Raw genomic sequence first — 17017 nt, 5'->3', positions numbered from 1 at the left:
GTCTCTTGGCTTGTCACTGTATATGGTAAATTCAATATCTCCCTGCATGGTTTTTCCAAATGTGTATCTTATAATTATTTTATGTCACTGTGAACAATAGAAGATTACATGAGATTTGTGTTCCGTAGGCCTTCCAGCAGGAAATCTCACTGAACCACAATAAGATTGAGCAGATAATTGCCCAAGGAGAACAGCTTATAGAGAAGAGTGAGCCCTTGGATGCAGCGGTCATCGAAGAGGAGCTGGATGAACTCCGACGTTACTGTCAGGAGGTCTTCGGGCGCGTGGAAAGATACCATAAGAAATTGATTCGCCTGCCTGTATGTAATTTTTTTTTAATTTTTAAATGTTTTATTTATTTTTGAGAGAGAGAGAGAGAGAGAGGACAGCGTGAGCAGGGGAGGGTCAGAGAGAGAGGGAGACACAGAATCCAAAGACAGGCTCCAGGCTCTGAGCTGTCAGCAGAGAGCTCCACACAGGGCTCAAATCCACGAACCACGAGATCGCGACCTGAACCAAAGTTGGACGCTTAGCCGACTGAGCCACCCAGGCGCCCCAGTATTATTTTTTTCATTGTCACTAAATTGAAAGAGTGACAGCAGGTAAAAGCCCAGACTCTGGAGCTGGAAGGCCTGGGCTCCAGTCTGACCTCTGACACGTGTTGGCTATATAACCTTGGACAAATCACTTGACGTCCTTTGCCTTGATGTCCTCACAGGTAACGCTGGTTTACTAATACTACCGACTTGTCGGACAGGATTTCTTTGGATATGATATGAGTTCATACATATGTAAAAATCCTTGAGTACTTGTCCCATATCTTTTTTGGAAGATAAAGCAGGTCCTAGGAGAATTGGGAGATGAAAATGAGCAATGTAAACAGTTACTCTGTTGATGAAGTTGTTTAGTTGAATTTTTTTTTCCTCTTCCACTTTCCTAACTGCTACCACGATCACATCACAAGATGCTACTGTTACAATATTTGGAATATTCTGTGATAAATTGTATTTTGTGTTTGGGCTATACGGTAAAAGAGGACCAGCTAAACTCTTATTAGTAATTTCCTTTTGTTCCTGAAATGTGCCATTGTGTATCTATTATGTTGCAGGCATGGTAGGAGGCTGCCTTTATTTACATTATCTTACTTAGTGATCAGAAGAATCTTATGTATTTGACGATAGGAAGTTACAAATTACCCCACTGAGGTAGATAAGCTTGAATCCCGAGGCTTGGTGAGGTGAGAGGCAGAACAAGAAGCGGTAAGGGCATCATCTGACCGCTGCGGTAATGGAATTGGCTTGACTGCATTTCTAGCTCCCAGATGATGAGCATGACCTCTCCGACCGGGAGCTGGAGCTGGATGACTCTGCAGCTCTCTCGGACCTCCACTGGCGAGATACCTCTGCGGACAGCGTGCTCTCCCCCCAGCCTTCCTCCAACCCCTCCCTCTCACTCGCCCAGCCCCTGCGGAGCGAGCGGTCGGGACGAGACACTCCTGCCAGCGTGGACTCCATTCCCCTGGAGTGGGACCATGACTATGACCTCAGTCGGGACCTGGAGTCTGCTGTGTCCAGAACTCTGCCCTCGGAGGATGAAGAGGGGGGAGACGATAAAGATTTCTACCTCAGGGGAGCTGTTGGCTTATCAGGTAGGAAAGAGCTTTTCCCATAGGCCAACTTGAAAGAAAATGAAGAAGGCTGAATGTTAGATTAGAAATGTATAAGCTAAGCAGAATCATCTTCTCCCTTCTTCTGTTAAAGCAAATTGTGCAAAATAGAATAATTGGATATAATGTGATTATCAGATACAGAACTTGGCATGACCATCGAATTGTCCCACATACACTTCCATTCTTACTATATGACAAGGACTTTATAAAGTATTGGGGATACATGGGTCCTTTTGTCCTCAAAGAACTTACACTCCAGTGTGGACCCCAAACAGATACCAAGTGGCTGTGTGAAGTGTTAGTGCTAGGACAGCAATGTGCACGTGGTGGTACAGAAGCACAGCCAAGGCGTGACTAACCAGAGCTTCGAGGAAAAGCTTTAGGGAAAAGACTCTTGAGCTAAGATCAGAAGGGTAAATGGCAGTCAGATAGACGCAGTGAAGTTCAGAGGAAGAAAGGAGAGGGTTCCCGCCCAGCTTTATGATTAGCCGCAGTGCTTTTGGTCACCAGAAGCTTGCCCAGAATGACAAGGCTGTAGATTGGGAGACACAGAGTGGACAAAGAGGAGGTAGAGAGGCAAACCAGGGCCTGGTCACGAGCAGCCTACTCAGCCATGGAAGGGAGCTCTCTCCTGAAGGCACTGGAAAGCTACTGCAGTTCTCTAAGGAGGAAGTGATATGATCAGATACATATTGTCACAGAATTTGTCTCTACTGTATAGGAGGGAGAACATTAGAGAAGAGCTCAAATGGAAACATTTTATGATCGAGGCGAGAAATGATAGTGGCCTGAACCAAAGAGTAGCACAGGTGGTAGAGAAAACAAGAGAAGTGAGAAATCATGAGAAGTTCCTAAGCGATGATTAGATGAATTGGGATTGAGGTGAATCTCGGACTTGGGCATCTTGATGAAAGATGCAGGGAGCCCTAGGCCCCCCTGAAGACCACAAGAGGCAGAGAATGTTGTGGGTGTCTGTGGGCCAGAGGAGACAGGGCAGTGAGAAAGGGGGAGGTGATGGTTCAGCTGTGCACACCCTGAATCTGAGCTACTGCAGAAAATACAAATGGAATTCCCAGCAGTAGATGCACAGGTCTGAAGTTCTAGAACTGGAAATGCAGATTAGACAGCTCTCCACATATAAATGGTGATTATCCCTGAGGAAAGGGAAGAAATCACCCAAGAAGAGTGCAGAAAGCAAAACAAGAAAGACAGAACCCCAAGAAACACAGAGTGAAGGGATGGACAGAGAAAGAAGAACATTGCAAGGAAGGTAAGTAAAAGTAGAATAAATAATCAGAGGACAATTTGTAGCACTGGTCAATGCATTTCACACGTCTTCCGAAAGGCTGTTTCTGCTTGACTCTGATGGTTCACATTTGAATTCCCAAGGGTGTGATCCTGTCTAAAAAGAAAATAATTTCCCTTGTTTTTACTTTGCTTTTACAGTATAATCTACTAGACATCTCTCATCTACAGCAGTGCTATCTAGTACGTAGCCACCAGCCACATGTGATGAGCCAGCCCTGAAATGTGACCATGCAAAATTGAGACTTGCTGTGTCAAATGTATTTACATGAATTCACAAATTTCAAAGGCTTGGCACAGAGAAAGAACGTAAAATATTAATAATATTTATGTTGATTACATGTTATAATTCAGAGACATTGGTTTAGTAAAGTAAGGCATTAAAATTATTTTCATCTGTTTCTTGTTACTTTTTTTAATGTGGCTCTTTAAATGAACCTTTAAAATCACATATGTGGCTTACTTTATTTCCATTGGACAGCACTGCTCTAAAATCTGACTGTCTCAGTTGAAATCCCAGTTCTGCCGATTACTAGCTGTTGAAACTTGATAAGTAACTTAATTCCTCCGGACCTCAGTTTTTTAATCAGTAAAATGGGAATGAGACTTCCCTGCTCCCTGTAGTGGTTTCTTCAAAGATAAATGAGTGCTCAGAACAGTGCTTGGCTCCTAAGACTTTCTTAATGTGAGCTCTTAATGATTTATTTCAGGAAGCCTTTGGCGTGCATGCTCACGCTCCTCTGTTTATCCAAGAGCTGTATGTCTAGAATGACTAACTTCCTTTTTTTTCCCTAGGAGAGCTCTTTTCCTGCCACCAGGAGTCTAGCTGTCAACTTAGACTGTGCTCTTTTTGCAGATGTAATGATCCCTGAAAGTCCTGAGGCCTATGTAAAACTCACAGAAAGTGCAATCAGAAATACCTCTGGTAGGCACAGAAAGCCACAGCAAGCCCCCCTCCCTCACCTGTAACAAGCCCCCTCTCTGAGCACATCTGCTGACCCTCTCGTAGCTCTGTGGCACCAGCATGTTAAGGAACCTTCTTCTTCTCTTACTACTGTAGTAGAAGCAAACAAACAGAAACCCCCAAATGTTTTGTTGCTCAACACCAGGGATAAGATTTCAGTAATTAAGTTTCAGTGACATAACTTCTCAGCTCGTTCAATGCGAACAAGTCTCATCAGGTTAGGCCTATGATGTCCACGAACAGCAGAACATCGGAGGTGGAAGCTCTCATCATCAGCATCGGTGCCTTACCCCTGGCCTGACGGTAGCAGTTCAGTTTGTGACATCAGGGCTCATAGACACACATCTGCCCCGGCAGTCAGGGCTCAGGGCTCCTGTCCCAAGTCCACCACCTGCATATGTGATGTCAGGCCCACGTAGAAGACAAGGGGCGAGACCAGATGTTTGGCTCTAAAAACAAATTATAATTTAGTCTAATAAGTCTTACCCCGTAAAGTAAAGAAAGGAAACCAGAACCAGTTTGGGTTACTGTTGCACTAGCCAAATTATGGTTCAGAGTAAGCGATTTTGAGGAAGGAGAGAATACAATTCAGACACAATGCCAGGATGTTCAATTGCAGAGTTATTAGTTTTCACTTACATGTTTAAAGAAAAGCTAAAGGACAGGAAGCAAAATAGCATTACTGAAATGGTGACTTCCTGCGTGCGTCCCCATGGGAGACCTCTTCCAGGTGTATTTAGAAGGCCTTTTTTTCAAAAACAAAAATTAATAAAGCTTACTAATACATGTTCTGCTTTCACCCTGTGTTAGCTTCACTCTGACCATCGATGTTCTCATTCAGTCCAAAAATTATAACACACACACATGCGCGCGCACGCGCTAATTTTTCAAGAAGGTGTTATATTTCTGAAAGGCAGTGAGCCTGGAGTTTCCGGCTATGACTAAGAGCATGCTTAGATGAAGGGGCTAAAATCTCAGCTTTCTCCTGGTTTTGCTATGGGATTTAAACAAAAGCCAGCCATTGGTAGTTTGGTATCTCCACCCATCTCTAACCTGGGCTAGTCTTTTCTTCGTTAAAGTCATGCTTTAAGTGAATGGTGCAGCCACTTGGGACTGTCTTCTACTGAGCACCGTCTTCTAGTGAGATGCAGAAAGAAAACACGATTATATATTTTTTTATTTGCCAAGTGCCTGCAGAGAGAGCATAAGAGATCATTGTCTCCTGGTTTTGGAGGAGCAAAAGATTTATAGAGAGGCCTTCCACAACTACAGCATATAGATTTCCAGGGAATCAGCTGGAAGAGGAACAGACACACAGGCTGTTAGAACCCAACGCAGAGTCCTTTTGCAATATCTGGTCTGCTGGGACTCTTCTGCCAAGTGCATTCATTGATTGGTCTGGTCACTTGAACTTCTAACTCACCAGCACGTTAGTACTAAATTTGCTTGATAATTACCCACACGTACGCCATATCTATACCACCCTAGCTGAAGTAATTTCTCAGACTTCTCATTGAATGTCAAGTGCATAAAGATTCTTGTGCTTGACACTGCAGGAGCTCCCAGTGCCTTAGAATCACAGATCCGACAGCTAGACAAAGCCTTGGATGAGAGCCGTTTTCAGATGCAGCAAACTGAAAATATCATCCGCAGCAAAACCCCCACTGGACCAGAACTGGACTCCAGTTACAAAGGCTATGTGAGTACCCTGACCCTTGCGAACCCAAAACGTACCTGGAAATCACAGTTGTGTGACAAAGAACGGTCCGTCTGTGGCACGGGGCTTTCTGAGATCTCTAAGCACCATGCCGCCCTTGAACTCGTGGGCTTGGGGATACAAAACAAAGCCATGCTAGGTTACTGTTTGAGTAAAACTGGTCTGTGCTCAGACCCACTGAACTACTACAATGACCAGCCTGTTCCTTTATGCAGAGAACTGAGGGAGATCCATTTAATTAAAAGCAACAACATGCTTTGGCTCCCAAAAGTGATTGGGATTTTTCCAAATTCAGCTAGTAATTCTTGGGCCAAGGTTATCCTTGGAGCAGCAGATTTAGCTAATAGATTACTAACACGGAATTTGTATTTAGTTCTTCTCTGGGGTTTATTGATTCACTCACTGGCCTTGGGAATGTTTTTTACCCTCCGTTGTCAGTATGCTCGTTTTGGAGAAAACAAATCTGATGAACAAGAGGGATTTGGAGACAAGGTGGGAAGAGATTGTATATATTATTAAGTTCTGTTTTCAAAGTTCCCACCTAGTAAGTATACGTTAACTTTATTTGCTCTGCTCAAGTTACCAAATTTTTCCCAGACAACTAGTCATTTTCCTGTATACACTTAAGCAAGAGAAGGTAAAAGTAAGGCCCTTCCATGGATTATCCCTTCTTTTCACACCCAAAAGACTGCCTGGTGAAAGGAAAGAAAAATGAATTTCCCTAAGTCTAATAACAACTCAAAGGTACTGCTTTTTAAAACCAAGGAAGAGAACTGGTCCAGTATATATGGTGATGTTAATGTCCTCACAATTACAGAAGAGTAATCAATTTTCAGTTTATTTCCTGTCTTATGGCTTGCTATACCAACTTCTATTCTAGTGAAACCTCTTTTTTTCAAAATATAATAAGGTTTTAGGGCACCTGGTGGTGTACTAGGTTAAGCAGCAGACTCTTGATCTCAGCTCAGGTCATGATCTCACAGTTTGTGAGTTCAAGCCCCACATTGGGCTCCGCATTGATGGCGTGGAGCCTGCTTGGGATTCTGTCTCTCCTCTCTGCCCTTCACCCGCTTGTGCTTTCTCTCTCTCTCTCTCTCTCTCTCTTTCTCTCTCTCTCTCTCTCCAAATAAACTTTAAAAAAATTTTTTTAAATAAGGTTTCATGGTGACCATGCTGACAGTATTGCTAAGATTATACTCAACCTCATCAAAAATAGTCCAAGTAAGCAATGTGATTTGTTAAAGGCTTTGAAACGTGACCTTATGGTTGGTATAGCAGGAGTGCTTAGAATACTGTGCATGACATTAAACGTGAAGTTTCCCTTTGATGTTAGAATCGATTCCCTTAACACCTCTTAAGCGTGGCGTCAGTTTTCTTATGAAACAGCTGGCTTTAATAGTACTTTCTGCTTTTAAGTATTTTAATTATTTAATGCAAAAAAATGTTCCTTTGAGATTTGTGGTAATATTATTGTTCCCACATTTCAACTTAAGAAAGAAGAAGCAACTTGCCAAAAATTATACATTGTGTTGCCAGCCGAGAGCTCTGAGTTTTAAATCCCAGATTGCTTTTTCATCTGTTCTGATTCAGAAATTTTAAAAAAAGTTTGAGGGATTCTCATGCAAAAGGAAGTATGCAAACTGTATCTTCAAGGCATTGCCTTGTGTGTATATGACTACATCCTATGTTTAAAGAGCATGTTTTTGAACTTGATTTTTTTTTTAGCAGATTTTTCACACACACACACACACACACACACACACAACAGCAAAACACAGCCACTGTCCTTTTTAAGGAAGTAGAAAGATATTTTCCCTAGAAGCTCTTGCTCTCGTGAGAATCTGAGAGTCCTGTGACGGGAGCCTGTTTGCTTTGTCTTCACAGATGAAGCTTCTGGGTGCATGCAGCGGCAGCATCGACGCGGTGAGGAGACTGGAGCACAAACTGAAGGAGGAAGAAGAGAACTTTCCAGGCTTTGTTAACCTGAACAGTACGGAAACCCAAACAGCTGGTGAGTTAGTGGCACTCAGTTGAAGAAAGTGAGATAGAAGACCCTGCTGCACTTTGCAGGCCCCTGTGTTACCCTGTGTGGCTGATCTCATTCCGCCCTGTTCTACCTGAAGAACTTCTCTTCATGTTACAGTGACCTCCTGGCAGGATTGAGGGGTCAGCAGAATCACAGTGTTTTCTTCCACATCCCATTTATTTTATTATTTTTTTTTTAATATTTCTTTTTATTTCTGAGAGACAGCGAGCAAGCAGGGGTGGGGCAGAGAGAGGGGGACAGAGGATCCTAAGCGGGCTCTGTACCGACAGCAGAGAGCCCCACATGGGGCTCAAACTTATGAACCATGAGATCATGGCCTGAGCCAAAGTTAGATGGTTAACTGCCTGAGCCACCCAGGTGCCCCCCACATCCCATTTACTTTAATGCCCTGTCTCTAACATCTCTTGTCTGCCATTTTTTATGTATGCTGTCTCAGTTCTCCTGCAGAAAGAAACCCACTGAATGTTGTCTTTGTGCATATTACTGCTTATTACTTCATAAAACTCTTTATGGTATTAAATCCTATGTAGTTAATTCTCTTTTACTCCATTATCATTAAAAATGCAGAGAGGACAGACACAGCCAACACACTGGGTTTTTGTTTGTTTGTTTTTTGGTTTTAGGGGGTTTTTTGGTTTTTGGGGTTTTTTGTTTTGTCTTGTTTTGTTTACAGTCGACAACACCAGTAGTCGCTGTTAATATTACTTTTCTTTTTGTTGCCATTTAAAGTTAGCCACCAGTGTATGTTTAATGCATTTCCTAAACATTCTGCATGGAGAAAAACAGCTCCCTGTTCTGTGTTTGTCACTTCCGGCCAGGTGTGATTGACCGATGGGAGCTCCTTCAGGCTCAGGCCCTGAGCAAGGAGCTGAGAATGAAACAGAACCTGCAGAAGTGGCAGCAGTTCAACTCTGACCTGAACAACATCTGGGCCTGGCTGGGCGAGACGGAGGAAGAGCTGGAGCGGCTCCAGCACCTGGAGCTCAGCACCGACATCCAGGCGATCGAGCTCCAAATCAAAAAACTCAAGGTAGCCGCCCTTGGCCTTTCCCACAGTGGCCAGACCAAAAGCCTCCGCATGGGATGCCGGGTCTGAGGAAGCCACCAGCCCTGGCTGGTCTGTTGTCACCTAGCAGCAGGGGAGCTGTGAACAGAGATGAGCATGAATGCTCTCCTCTCCCCGAGCCACCCCCAATCTGTATTTATAGAGAAGGTTTGGAAGGACCACCTTGTAGAACTAGCCCCCCTATAAGTAACCACGTATGACTTTAATGACTTGGTTCCTAAGAAATGACCAATTAAAACACCCAGGGAACCATTTAACCTCTTTCAAAGGAAATACAAAATGACCAGGTTCCTGCAAGCCTAACTCTAGAGCTAGAATGGTTTCATCTCCAAGATCATATCTCTGTGAGTTTGTAGAGACCTATTGAAATTGGTTGACATTCTCGAATCAGCAGAACATCTGAACTAGATTATAGTGGTGGCAGAAGCAATTTGCAGTGAAATGACTAAAACAAAACAAAACTGTGGGGGTAATTATGGTAAAACACCTGGCCCGGGCATTTGGTTTTGGCCCGGATGGATGCAGTGCCCAGGATAATGTGCTTTAGCTCCGTCTCTAGGTCTTAACGGCCCTTCTTAGCACAACACTTGAAATGCATTAATATGTGGAGACGTTTGGAAGGATACTGTGGTCTGAGAGCTTGGTTTCTTTTTAATAGCTCCTTCAGTCCTTTCATTTTGTTTGGAGAACTTCAAGATGTGCTTTTCCTCAGAATGGAGTTACCCAGGCTCTCCATGTTCAACGATTAAGCGTGCTGCCTTTGTGTCTCCAGTTTCATGGACGTTACTTATTTTGGGGCAACGATTTTGTGGCTTATTTTGGTTGTTGTCTGTTTTAACGTTTCAAATGGTGAATTGTATCTTCCCCACTGCTGCTCAAACTTCTTCATATAGATCAGCTGCCGAACTAGCCCCATCGGCTTCCAGATGAAGCATCAGATGGTTGATGTGATTTCCATTATCTGGATTATAAGATGCACTTTTCTCTACTTAAATTGTTTTAGTTCCTCTCTGGAAAAATGTAAGGCAGTGTGTGCTATGACCATACCCCTTAATAAGCTGATGAAGAAAATGTTGGCCAGAGTCTGAGACCTAAGTGAGATTAGGGTGGAGAAACGAGACCTTGAAAGTCAGCTTGTATGATAAGAATAAGCCACCCTCTGCATGCCTTCCCAGTCCTTCCTGCCTGTTTACCGAGGATCAGTCTGTGGAATAACCAAGTATCTTTCCACAGTATCTCTTGATCTCATAATATTATTTACTGCATTTTAAGAATCTATTGAAAAGTAAAAAGTTAAGACAATCTGGAGACATGACAGAAATGTTGAGAACTTAGAAGAAAACGTAGTCTGAGTAGATGTGATTTGCAGGCCCGCTGACCCTAAAATAATCTGGGGATGTTTAAACAGTACCCAGATATTGAATTATTAATGCATAACTATGTGCTGCAGGAGTTCTTAGAATAGTTGCATATGTGTGGGAAATGCATAAAGCAAATCCAGGTGCCTGGTTTTTTGTGAACTCAAACTAAATTGGTTAGCTGTTGAAATATCCAGTCCATTCTCTGCCATTACAAGAATGTGGCCTCTGACATAAGCATAGATCTCAACCTGTGGGCCACTATCTGGGCCTGTTGCATCAGAACAGCTGGAGGCTAGTGCCTGGGAATCTGCTTTCTTAGCAAGTTTCCCATTTCATTCTTCTGCACACAACTGTGAGTACCATTGGTCTAGTGAAATGGGATTCTTGTGCTAGAACCTTTCCTGCTGCCCAGAACTCCTGGAGCCGAGTCTGGGTTTGTCTTGTCTTATTGTTGAACTCCTGTGATGTGAGTTGAGTTCATCATACTCCTTAGTTCATTGCACAGGGTCATTGATGCTTCCTGCAAAGTTCCTCTTAATTTGGCTTATTTTATCTTTTTCCCCCACTGTTTTTTAATCTCCATTCCTGAAACCCATGGCAACCATTTGTAAATACTTCATGAGTATTCTTACTAAATTATTGGTTCATATATGCACGAAAAACATGGATTTGTGTGTGTGCACATGCATTTTAGATCACATAAATGCTCTTGTACTACACACATTGTTCTGTTTCTGACTCTTTCACTCTACTTTGTATTTGCAGATCCATTCAAGTTGTCAAATATGCATCTAATCCATTTCCTCTGACCGCAGTGTCGTCCTCGGTGATGGGCACGACTACACCCTATCTAGCTACTCTGTTAAGGGCGGTTTTAATTAGTGGACCTTTTAATTTGGGTGAAGCATTTCCTAAGGTCTTAAAATATGTATTACGTGTTTTCATTGTCATTTTCTTTGTTTGGTTGTTCTCCTTTCTCTTTTTAGGAGCTCCAGAAGGCGGTGGACCACCGCAAAGCCATCATCCTCTCCATCAACCTGTGCAGCCCCGAGTTCACCCAGACCGGCAGTGAGAAAAGCCAGGATCTGCAAGATCGCTTGTCCCAGATGAACGGGCGCTGGGACCATGTGTGCTTGTTGCTGGAAGAGTGGCGGGGCCTGCTCCAGGACGCGCTGATGCAGTGTCAGGTTCGCGGGGCTTTGGGCGGGTCATGCTCCAGAGTTACACATCTCCAGCGCAGCTGAGTCCATGACTTGATTTATCAAGGTCACTTTCAGGGACACAATTACTTCCCAAAGTCAGGATTTGGAATACGATCACTTTGTGCCCAAACAATTCATCATACTGGAGGATTTGTACATTTGAACAGGAGTTCAAGCAGCTGGACCCCATCTTTTATCCAGCTAACAAAAGACTATTCCCACAAGTTTATCTCAGCCCCAACTCATTCATTCATTCATTCATTCATTCATTCATTCAACAGATATTTACTGAGCACATTGGCAGACATTTCCTGAACATGAAAGTGAGCATTACAAATATTAACTTATCCATTCTACCACAAGTATTTGAGGAGTGCCCTCTCTGTAACAGAAACTGTGCAGAGCAGTCAGGACACACCACAGTCTATACATACTTTGTTGCAGAAGACAAACAATAAAAATGCAAATAAATGCTTCATCAAGATGCTTACAGGTGTGGATGATAAGAGTAACTGAGAAAGGCCATTTTGGGAAAGAGGTAAGGAAATTTCTATGAATCTTCGAGCTGACACAGGAGGGATAGTGCCATGAAGGAGACAGATCCAACAGGATGTCCCTGAAGCAGGAAAGGGCTTAGTGTCTTTAATATCAGAAAAGAGGCCGGTGTGATCAGAACGTAGTCAGAGAGGCAGGGAGTGATAAGAAAGATCAGGGACATGGTCAGTAGCCAGATCATGCAGGACCTTGTGGGTCCTGGCCAGGAGTATTTTCTATTCTGAGCACAACGGAATCCTTCTTTCCAGGTTTGTATGTGCCCCAAGAAAACCTTGAAAGCAGGTACCTAAGCTGTTGTTTCCCCCCGCACCCCCTCCTAGTCCAGTGCCATCTACATAGGAGGTCTTCAGTGACTAAACATTGACTAAATGAATGAACGAATGGATGAATGAAGGCTATACAGGATTGGATTAAAGTCTTACAAGAGGGGAGGTTTGAATACAGAGAAAAGAGAGGGGAGCAGAGCTGCTCCCTTCCAAACAGTGCAGTCATTGAGTATTTGGTGCCGGTTTTTCTTTATGTCTAGATCTCCCTCACATAACAAACTAGATGCTTTCGGTGAGCCTGTGATTGCAGACCATTCTAACAGCACCCATGCCTTCCTCAGAAAGGAGTCGTGTATGAGATCTTAACTCCAGCGCATCTTGGCCAGCGGTAGCAATTGTAAAGAATGGAAATTTAAGCTGTGAGGGAGAGAAAAATATATTAAGATTGTTTCATACTCCGTGTTATTTCCCCCCATAGGATTTCCATGAAATGAGTCACAGTTTGCTTCTTATGCTGGAGAACATCGACAGAAGGAAAAATGAAATTGTCCCTATTGATTCTAACCAGGATGCAGAGTCGCTTCAGGACCATCACAAACAGCTTCTGGTAAGATGCGTGTGCTCCCGCAGCCTCTGGTTATTGTTAGCAGCAATCCATTTCATTTTCAGAAGAAGAACTTAAGTGATTATATATAAATATAATATATATATAGCTACAAAATATAGAATATATTTATTATATATATTTACCTTTGCATACCAGTCTCCAATGTTCGCTTTTTTATTCATCATGGTTTCCGATTTTTGTGAGGCAAACATGCTTATAGAAGATGACCTCCACCAGCTCTAGAAATTGGCTCAATTGTAGAGATCTTACATGTTCCTCATCTTAGTAGGTTGTATTTATTAAAGCAGATCTTTGGCAAATTATACTTGTTTTTAATTCAAATTGTATTTGTTACATCTGCATGTAAAAGTAAAAGTATATTGGGTGGCTTAAATTTCACTTTTATGGACATTAAAACTATTAAAACCGGGGCGCCTGGGTGTCTCAGTTGGTTAAATGTCCAACTTTGGCTCAGGTCATGATCTCGTGGTTCATGAGTTCGAGCCCCATGTTGGGCTCTGTCTCTCAAAAATAAAACATTAAAAAAAATAGAAAATAATTTAAAAAGCTATTAAAATAGAAAAAGGTGGTTAAGACTTCTTAGAGGAAATTAAGTGTACCAGATGTCACAGTCTCCTTGTCACCAAGTTTTGTGAAAACTAAGACAAAAAGGGAAATATTAAAAGTTATTTTCATTATCTAACAAAAAGAAAACCTACCAGCTCTCAAGGAGAAAGCATCTTATTCTAGCACTGAATTCAAAAAGAAATTTGCAGGATCTCTGTCTAGATTCTTATACAAAGGACTTTGGACAATATAATGTACAAGTGTACTTAAGGGATTTCATAGAAGACAAAAAGTATATTTAAGTTCCATTAGGAAAAAATGATTTGCATTTTGTAGTTTCCTGTATTTTTAAAATGTTACTTCTCAACACTTAGTACTCACTAACCTAACCAACAGAATTGGTAGCTTTCAATTTAGTACCATAAAGTTCTTAGAAACCAAGAAGAAATAGCTATGCAGCGGCATTTTTACTGGCTTTTGACCTCAGACGTTAGTTGTAAATGATGAATCACTCATAATATCCTTTCAAAAAAGTCTTGAATAACTGTCAGAGTATACTTAGACATGTGTATAAAATATTACATCATTAAAAATACTTGTGGGGCGCCTTGGTGGCTCAGTTAGTTAAGCGCCCGACTCTTGGTTTTGGCTCAGGCCATGATCTCACAGTTAGTGAGTTCCAGTCCCGCACTGGGCTCTGTGCTGACAGCATGGAGCCTGCTTGGGATTGTCTCTCTCTCCTCTCTCTGGCCCTTCCCTGCTCTCTTTCTCTCTCTCAAGATAAATAAATAAACTGAAAAAAATTTTTAACATTTGCTATATTTATATGTTAATATTTCGCTTTCTGTTTAAAAGAACATGTTATGTCTCATTTGCGTGAGACTTTCTATTTTAAGCACTTTCACATATATTCACCAAGTTGAACCTTCCAGTATGCTCACTGTGGACCAGGCAGGAAATAGTACTATCACTATCACAAATGAGAAAACTTGAGATTAGAAGGGTTCAGGGGCCGTACAGACTATTTTTGGCAGAGGCAGGGTTAGAACCCAGACTCCTTATCCCCGCATCCATGGGCTGCTCCATTCTTCCCGGTGTGAGCACAGCATTCGGATACTCAAGTATAATTGTCCACTAAGTTAAACTGAGATCATCCTGCCCTTTTTGAATTTCCCTCAACTATCAAAAATTCTTAGTGGAATATTTCTTATCATATGCATAGCAAATAAGGCATGAGCTCTTGGAATCCCAGCTCAGAGTGGCCTCACTGCAAGACATGTCTTGCCAACTACTGGTGAATGCTGAAGGCACAGACTGTTTAGAAGCCAAAGAAAAAGTGCATGTGATTGGAAATCGGCTCAAACTTCTCTTGAAGGAGGTCAGCCGTCACATCAAGGAGCTGGAGAAGTTATTAGACATGTCAAGCAGTCAGCAGGTAAGCTCTAAGCAGGCGTCATTGTGTAGCATTCCTTACCAAAGAAGCATCGTCTTTATCCATTTTTAGAAGGACTTTGATTGTGGCACTTGTCAGAATAGAGTGCCCGCTCTCAATCACTGCTCTTACGAGTCCTGTGTCAAAGTAAAAAAAAAAAAAAAAAAAAAGCGACTCAAACTTTTATAACAGGGCACTGCTTTTGATTCTGTTACATCAAAAAGCCGTCTTGCAATTGCTACCGCTAACCTTTCACCATCACTATTGTGACATTGTATTTTACGCTGTTTCTTTAAGAATTCACATGTTTTTGGTAACACAGCTGCGGAAGATCATGACCAGTAGCTGCATATGAGTTTTGTATTCAAACAGTAGAAGGTGTGAATTCTCCTGACATAGACAGCAATTAATTCATGGAAAATGTCCTCTGCTCCTTTGCCTTTTATATTTTTTCTTAAATCTACATGGTGGTAGTATTATTGGTTTCGAGAAATTCATTTGTAGGTACAGAGATGATTAATAAGACGTCAGACATTCAGTTGTGAAATCCTGTTGTGAACGCACAAACGCCTGAGCCTCCTCTAAACATGCGAAAGCACAATCTCCTCTGAATAACAGTAGTGCAAGAAATACTACAAAAGCAGTGCAGGAGTATCTTTTACTTCTAACTCAGATGAATTGGTTTCTCTCTGGCCTGAGAGACCTGTAGCCGAAAGACAGATTCCTTGCCCTCCTTCTCTTCCCCTACTTCATTTCTATGATCCATGTCACTGAGAAACAGTAAAGCCACAAGCCACATAGTAATAGCCAAACCATACCGGTATTTTCCAGCAGGATCAACTTTACGACCGGGAAAGCCTAATCCACTAGAAGATTAGGTTCTGTGCTTGTAGTCGTCTGACTCTGTTTTCCACAAGGAATGGTTTGATTTTATGGCGGGTGGGTGGGGATGGGCTGGGAAATGCATTGTGTGTTACCAAGCCGTCACAGCTTTCGGACGTGGAGTCACTGAAAGAATCTGTTTCCTATGTAGGACTTGTCTTCCTGGTCTTCTGCTGATGAACTAGACACCTCAGGATCTGTGAGCCCTACGTCAGGAAGAAGCACCCCAAACAGACAAAGAACGGTAACTTTCCACCAGTCATTTTCACTCGGCCCATGGGAAGGAACACAGGGGAGTGAGAGTACCCACACCTACCACAGGGACCACAGGCTCCCCCCGGGAAAGCAAGAGTCCCCATACAGAAGAGGGTCATCACAGTAACACAGAGAAGAGTTGTTTCCTCAGCCAGGACGCGTGCCCTCCCCACATGCACTCAGGAATAGAAAAGAGCAGTTGTGGTTTTCAAAAGAATAGGGCTCAACGTGTGGTCGGAATGGGGAGACAAATTACTTCTCTTGCTCCAAGGGCCATCGCTAGAGTGGTGTTCCCTTGTCTCTTTGGAGGCTCTTCCCTTCAAACCACCACCACCACAGTCCACCCGAAACAGTAGGTTCCGTGTAAAGGGGCGCCTCAGGCAGAAGCAGACGACACTGTGAGTGTCTCTCTTGAGATCGTTGAATTTATGAGACAAGCAGAGGTTCTGTTGACTCTCAAGCAAAGAGGCTCCTGAAGGTGGTTCTGAAGGTTTTTGTCGACTGTGCTGGCCCGCCCCCCCAAGGGGCAACAGCTCAAGAAGACTCACCTACAAAGCCTTTGAGGGGCTGCCTCACTGGCATTCTGTGAGGACCAAAAGACGAATCTGGCCCCTGCTACCCTCTATACTTTGATTTCTCTGTGTAATTAGAAGCTTGTTTTGTTTTGTTATTTTTTTTTTTTTTGGTCTGGCTTTATGATTATATTCATTTTTATTCCATCCCATTTTCCTTAGTTTTTAGAAATACTGATTTCATTTGTACTTTTTGTTTGTTATAAACACTTAAGTTCTATGCTGATAAATGTTATTATCTTATTTAGGATTGTTTTTTACTACATTCACTAGTTTCCTATAGATCCTAGTTTAAGAATGTGAAGGAATACTGGCTTTTCGAGTCAAATTGTAGCCCTTATTCAACCTAGCAGGGCCTCCTCTCTCTACAAAGGACAATCTCATACTGCCATTGTTATTTTTATCTACCGAGGATTTTAATACTGTTTCAGTGTTCCAGAAGACGAAAAAATATGGTGTGGCATGGCATATGGAACTTTATCGTAAGTAAATACAGAGAGATCCTTGGCTTACGTGGAGTCCTTCGTGTTTCTACCATGCGAAGTAGGGG

General features: G+C 42.5%; 1 protein-coding gene across 1 annotated transcript in view; it reads left to right on the top strand.

Annotated features, from left to right (window-relative positions):
- SYNE1 (spectrin repeat containing nuclear envelope protein 1) overlaps positions 1-17017 on the top strand; it is a 461288-nt gene that overhangs the window by 434969 nt on the left and 9302 nt on the right. The window contains 10 exon segments of the mRNA XM_039220107.1: positions 129-320; positions 1315-1648; positions 3831-3899; positions 5495-5637; positions 7540-7666; positions 8521-8732; positions 11116-11316; positions 12631-12759; positions 14549-14761; positions 15792-15884. Coding sequence (XP_039076038.1) covers positions 129-320; positions 1315-1648; positions 3831-3899; positions 5495-5637; positions 7540-7666; positions 8521-8732; positions 11116-11316; positions 12631-12759; positions 14549-14761; positions 15792-15884 — 1713 coding nt within the window.

This window comes from Hyaena hyaena, unplaced genomic scaffold (assembly GCF_003009895.1).
Source record: "Hyaena hyaena isolate Hyena2069 unplaced genomic scaffold, ASM300989v1 scaffold_860, whole genome shotgun sequence".
In the NCBI taxonomy this organism is placed as follows: domain Eukaryota; kingdom Metazoa; phylum Chordata; class Mammalia; order Carnivora; family Hyaenidae; genus Hyaena; species Hyaena hyaena.
This window is presented reverse-complemented; position numbering and strand designations above follow the sequence as displayed.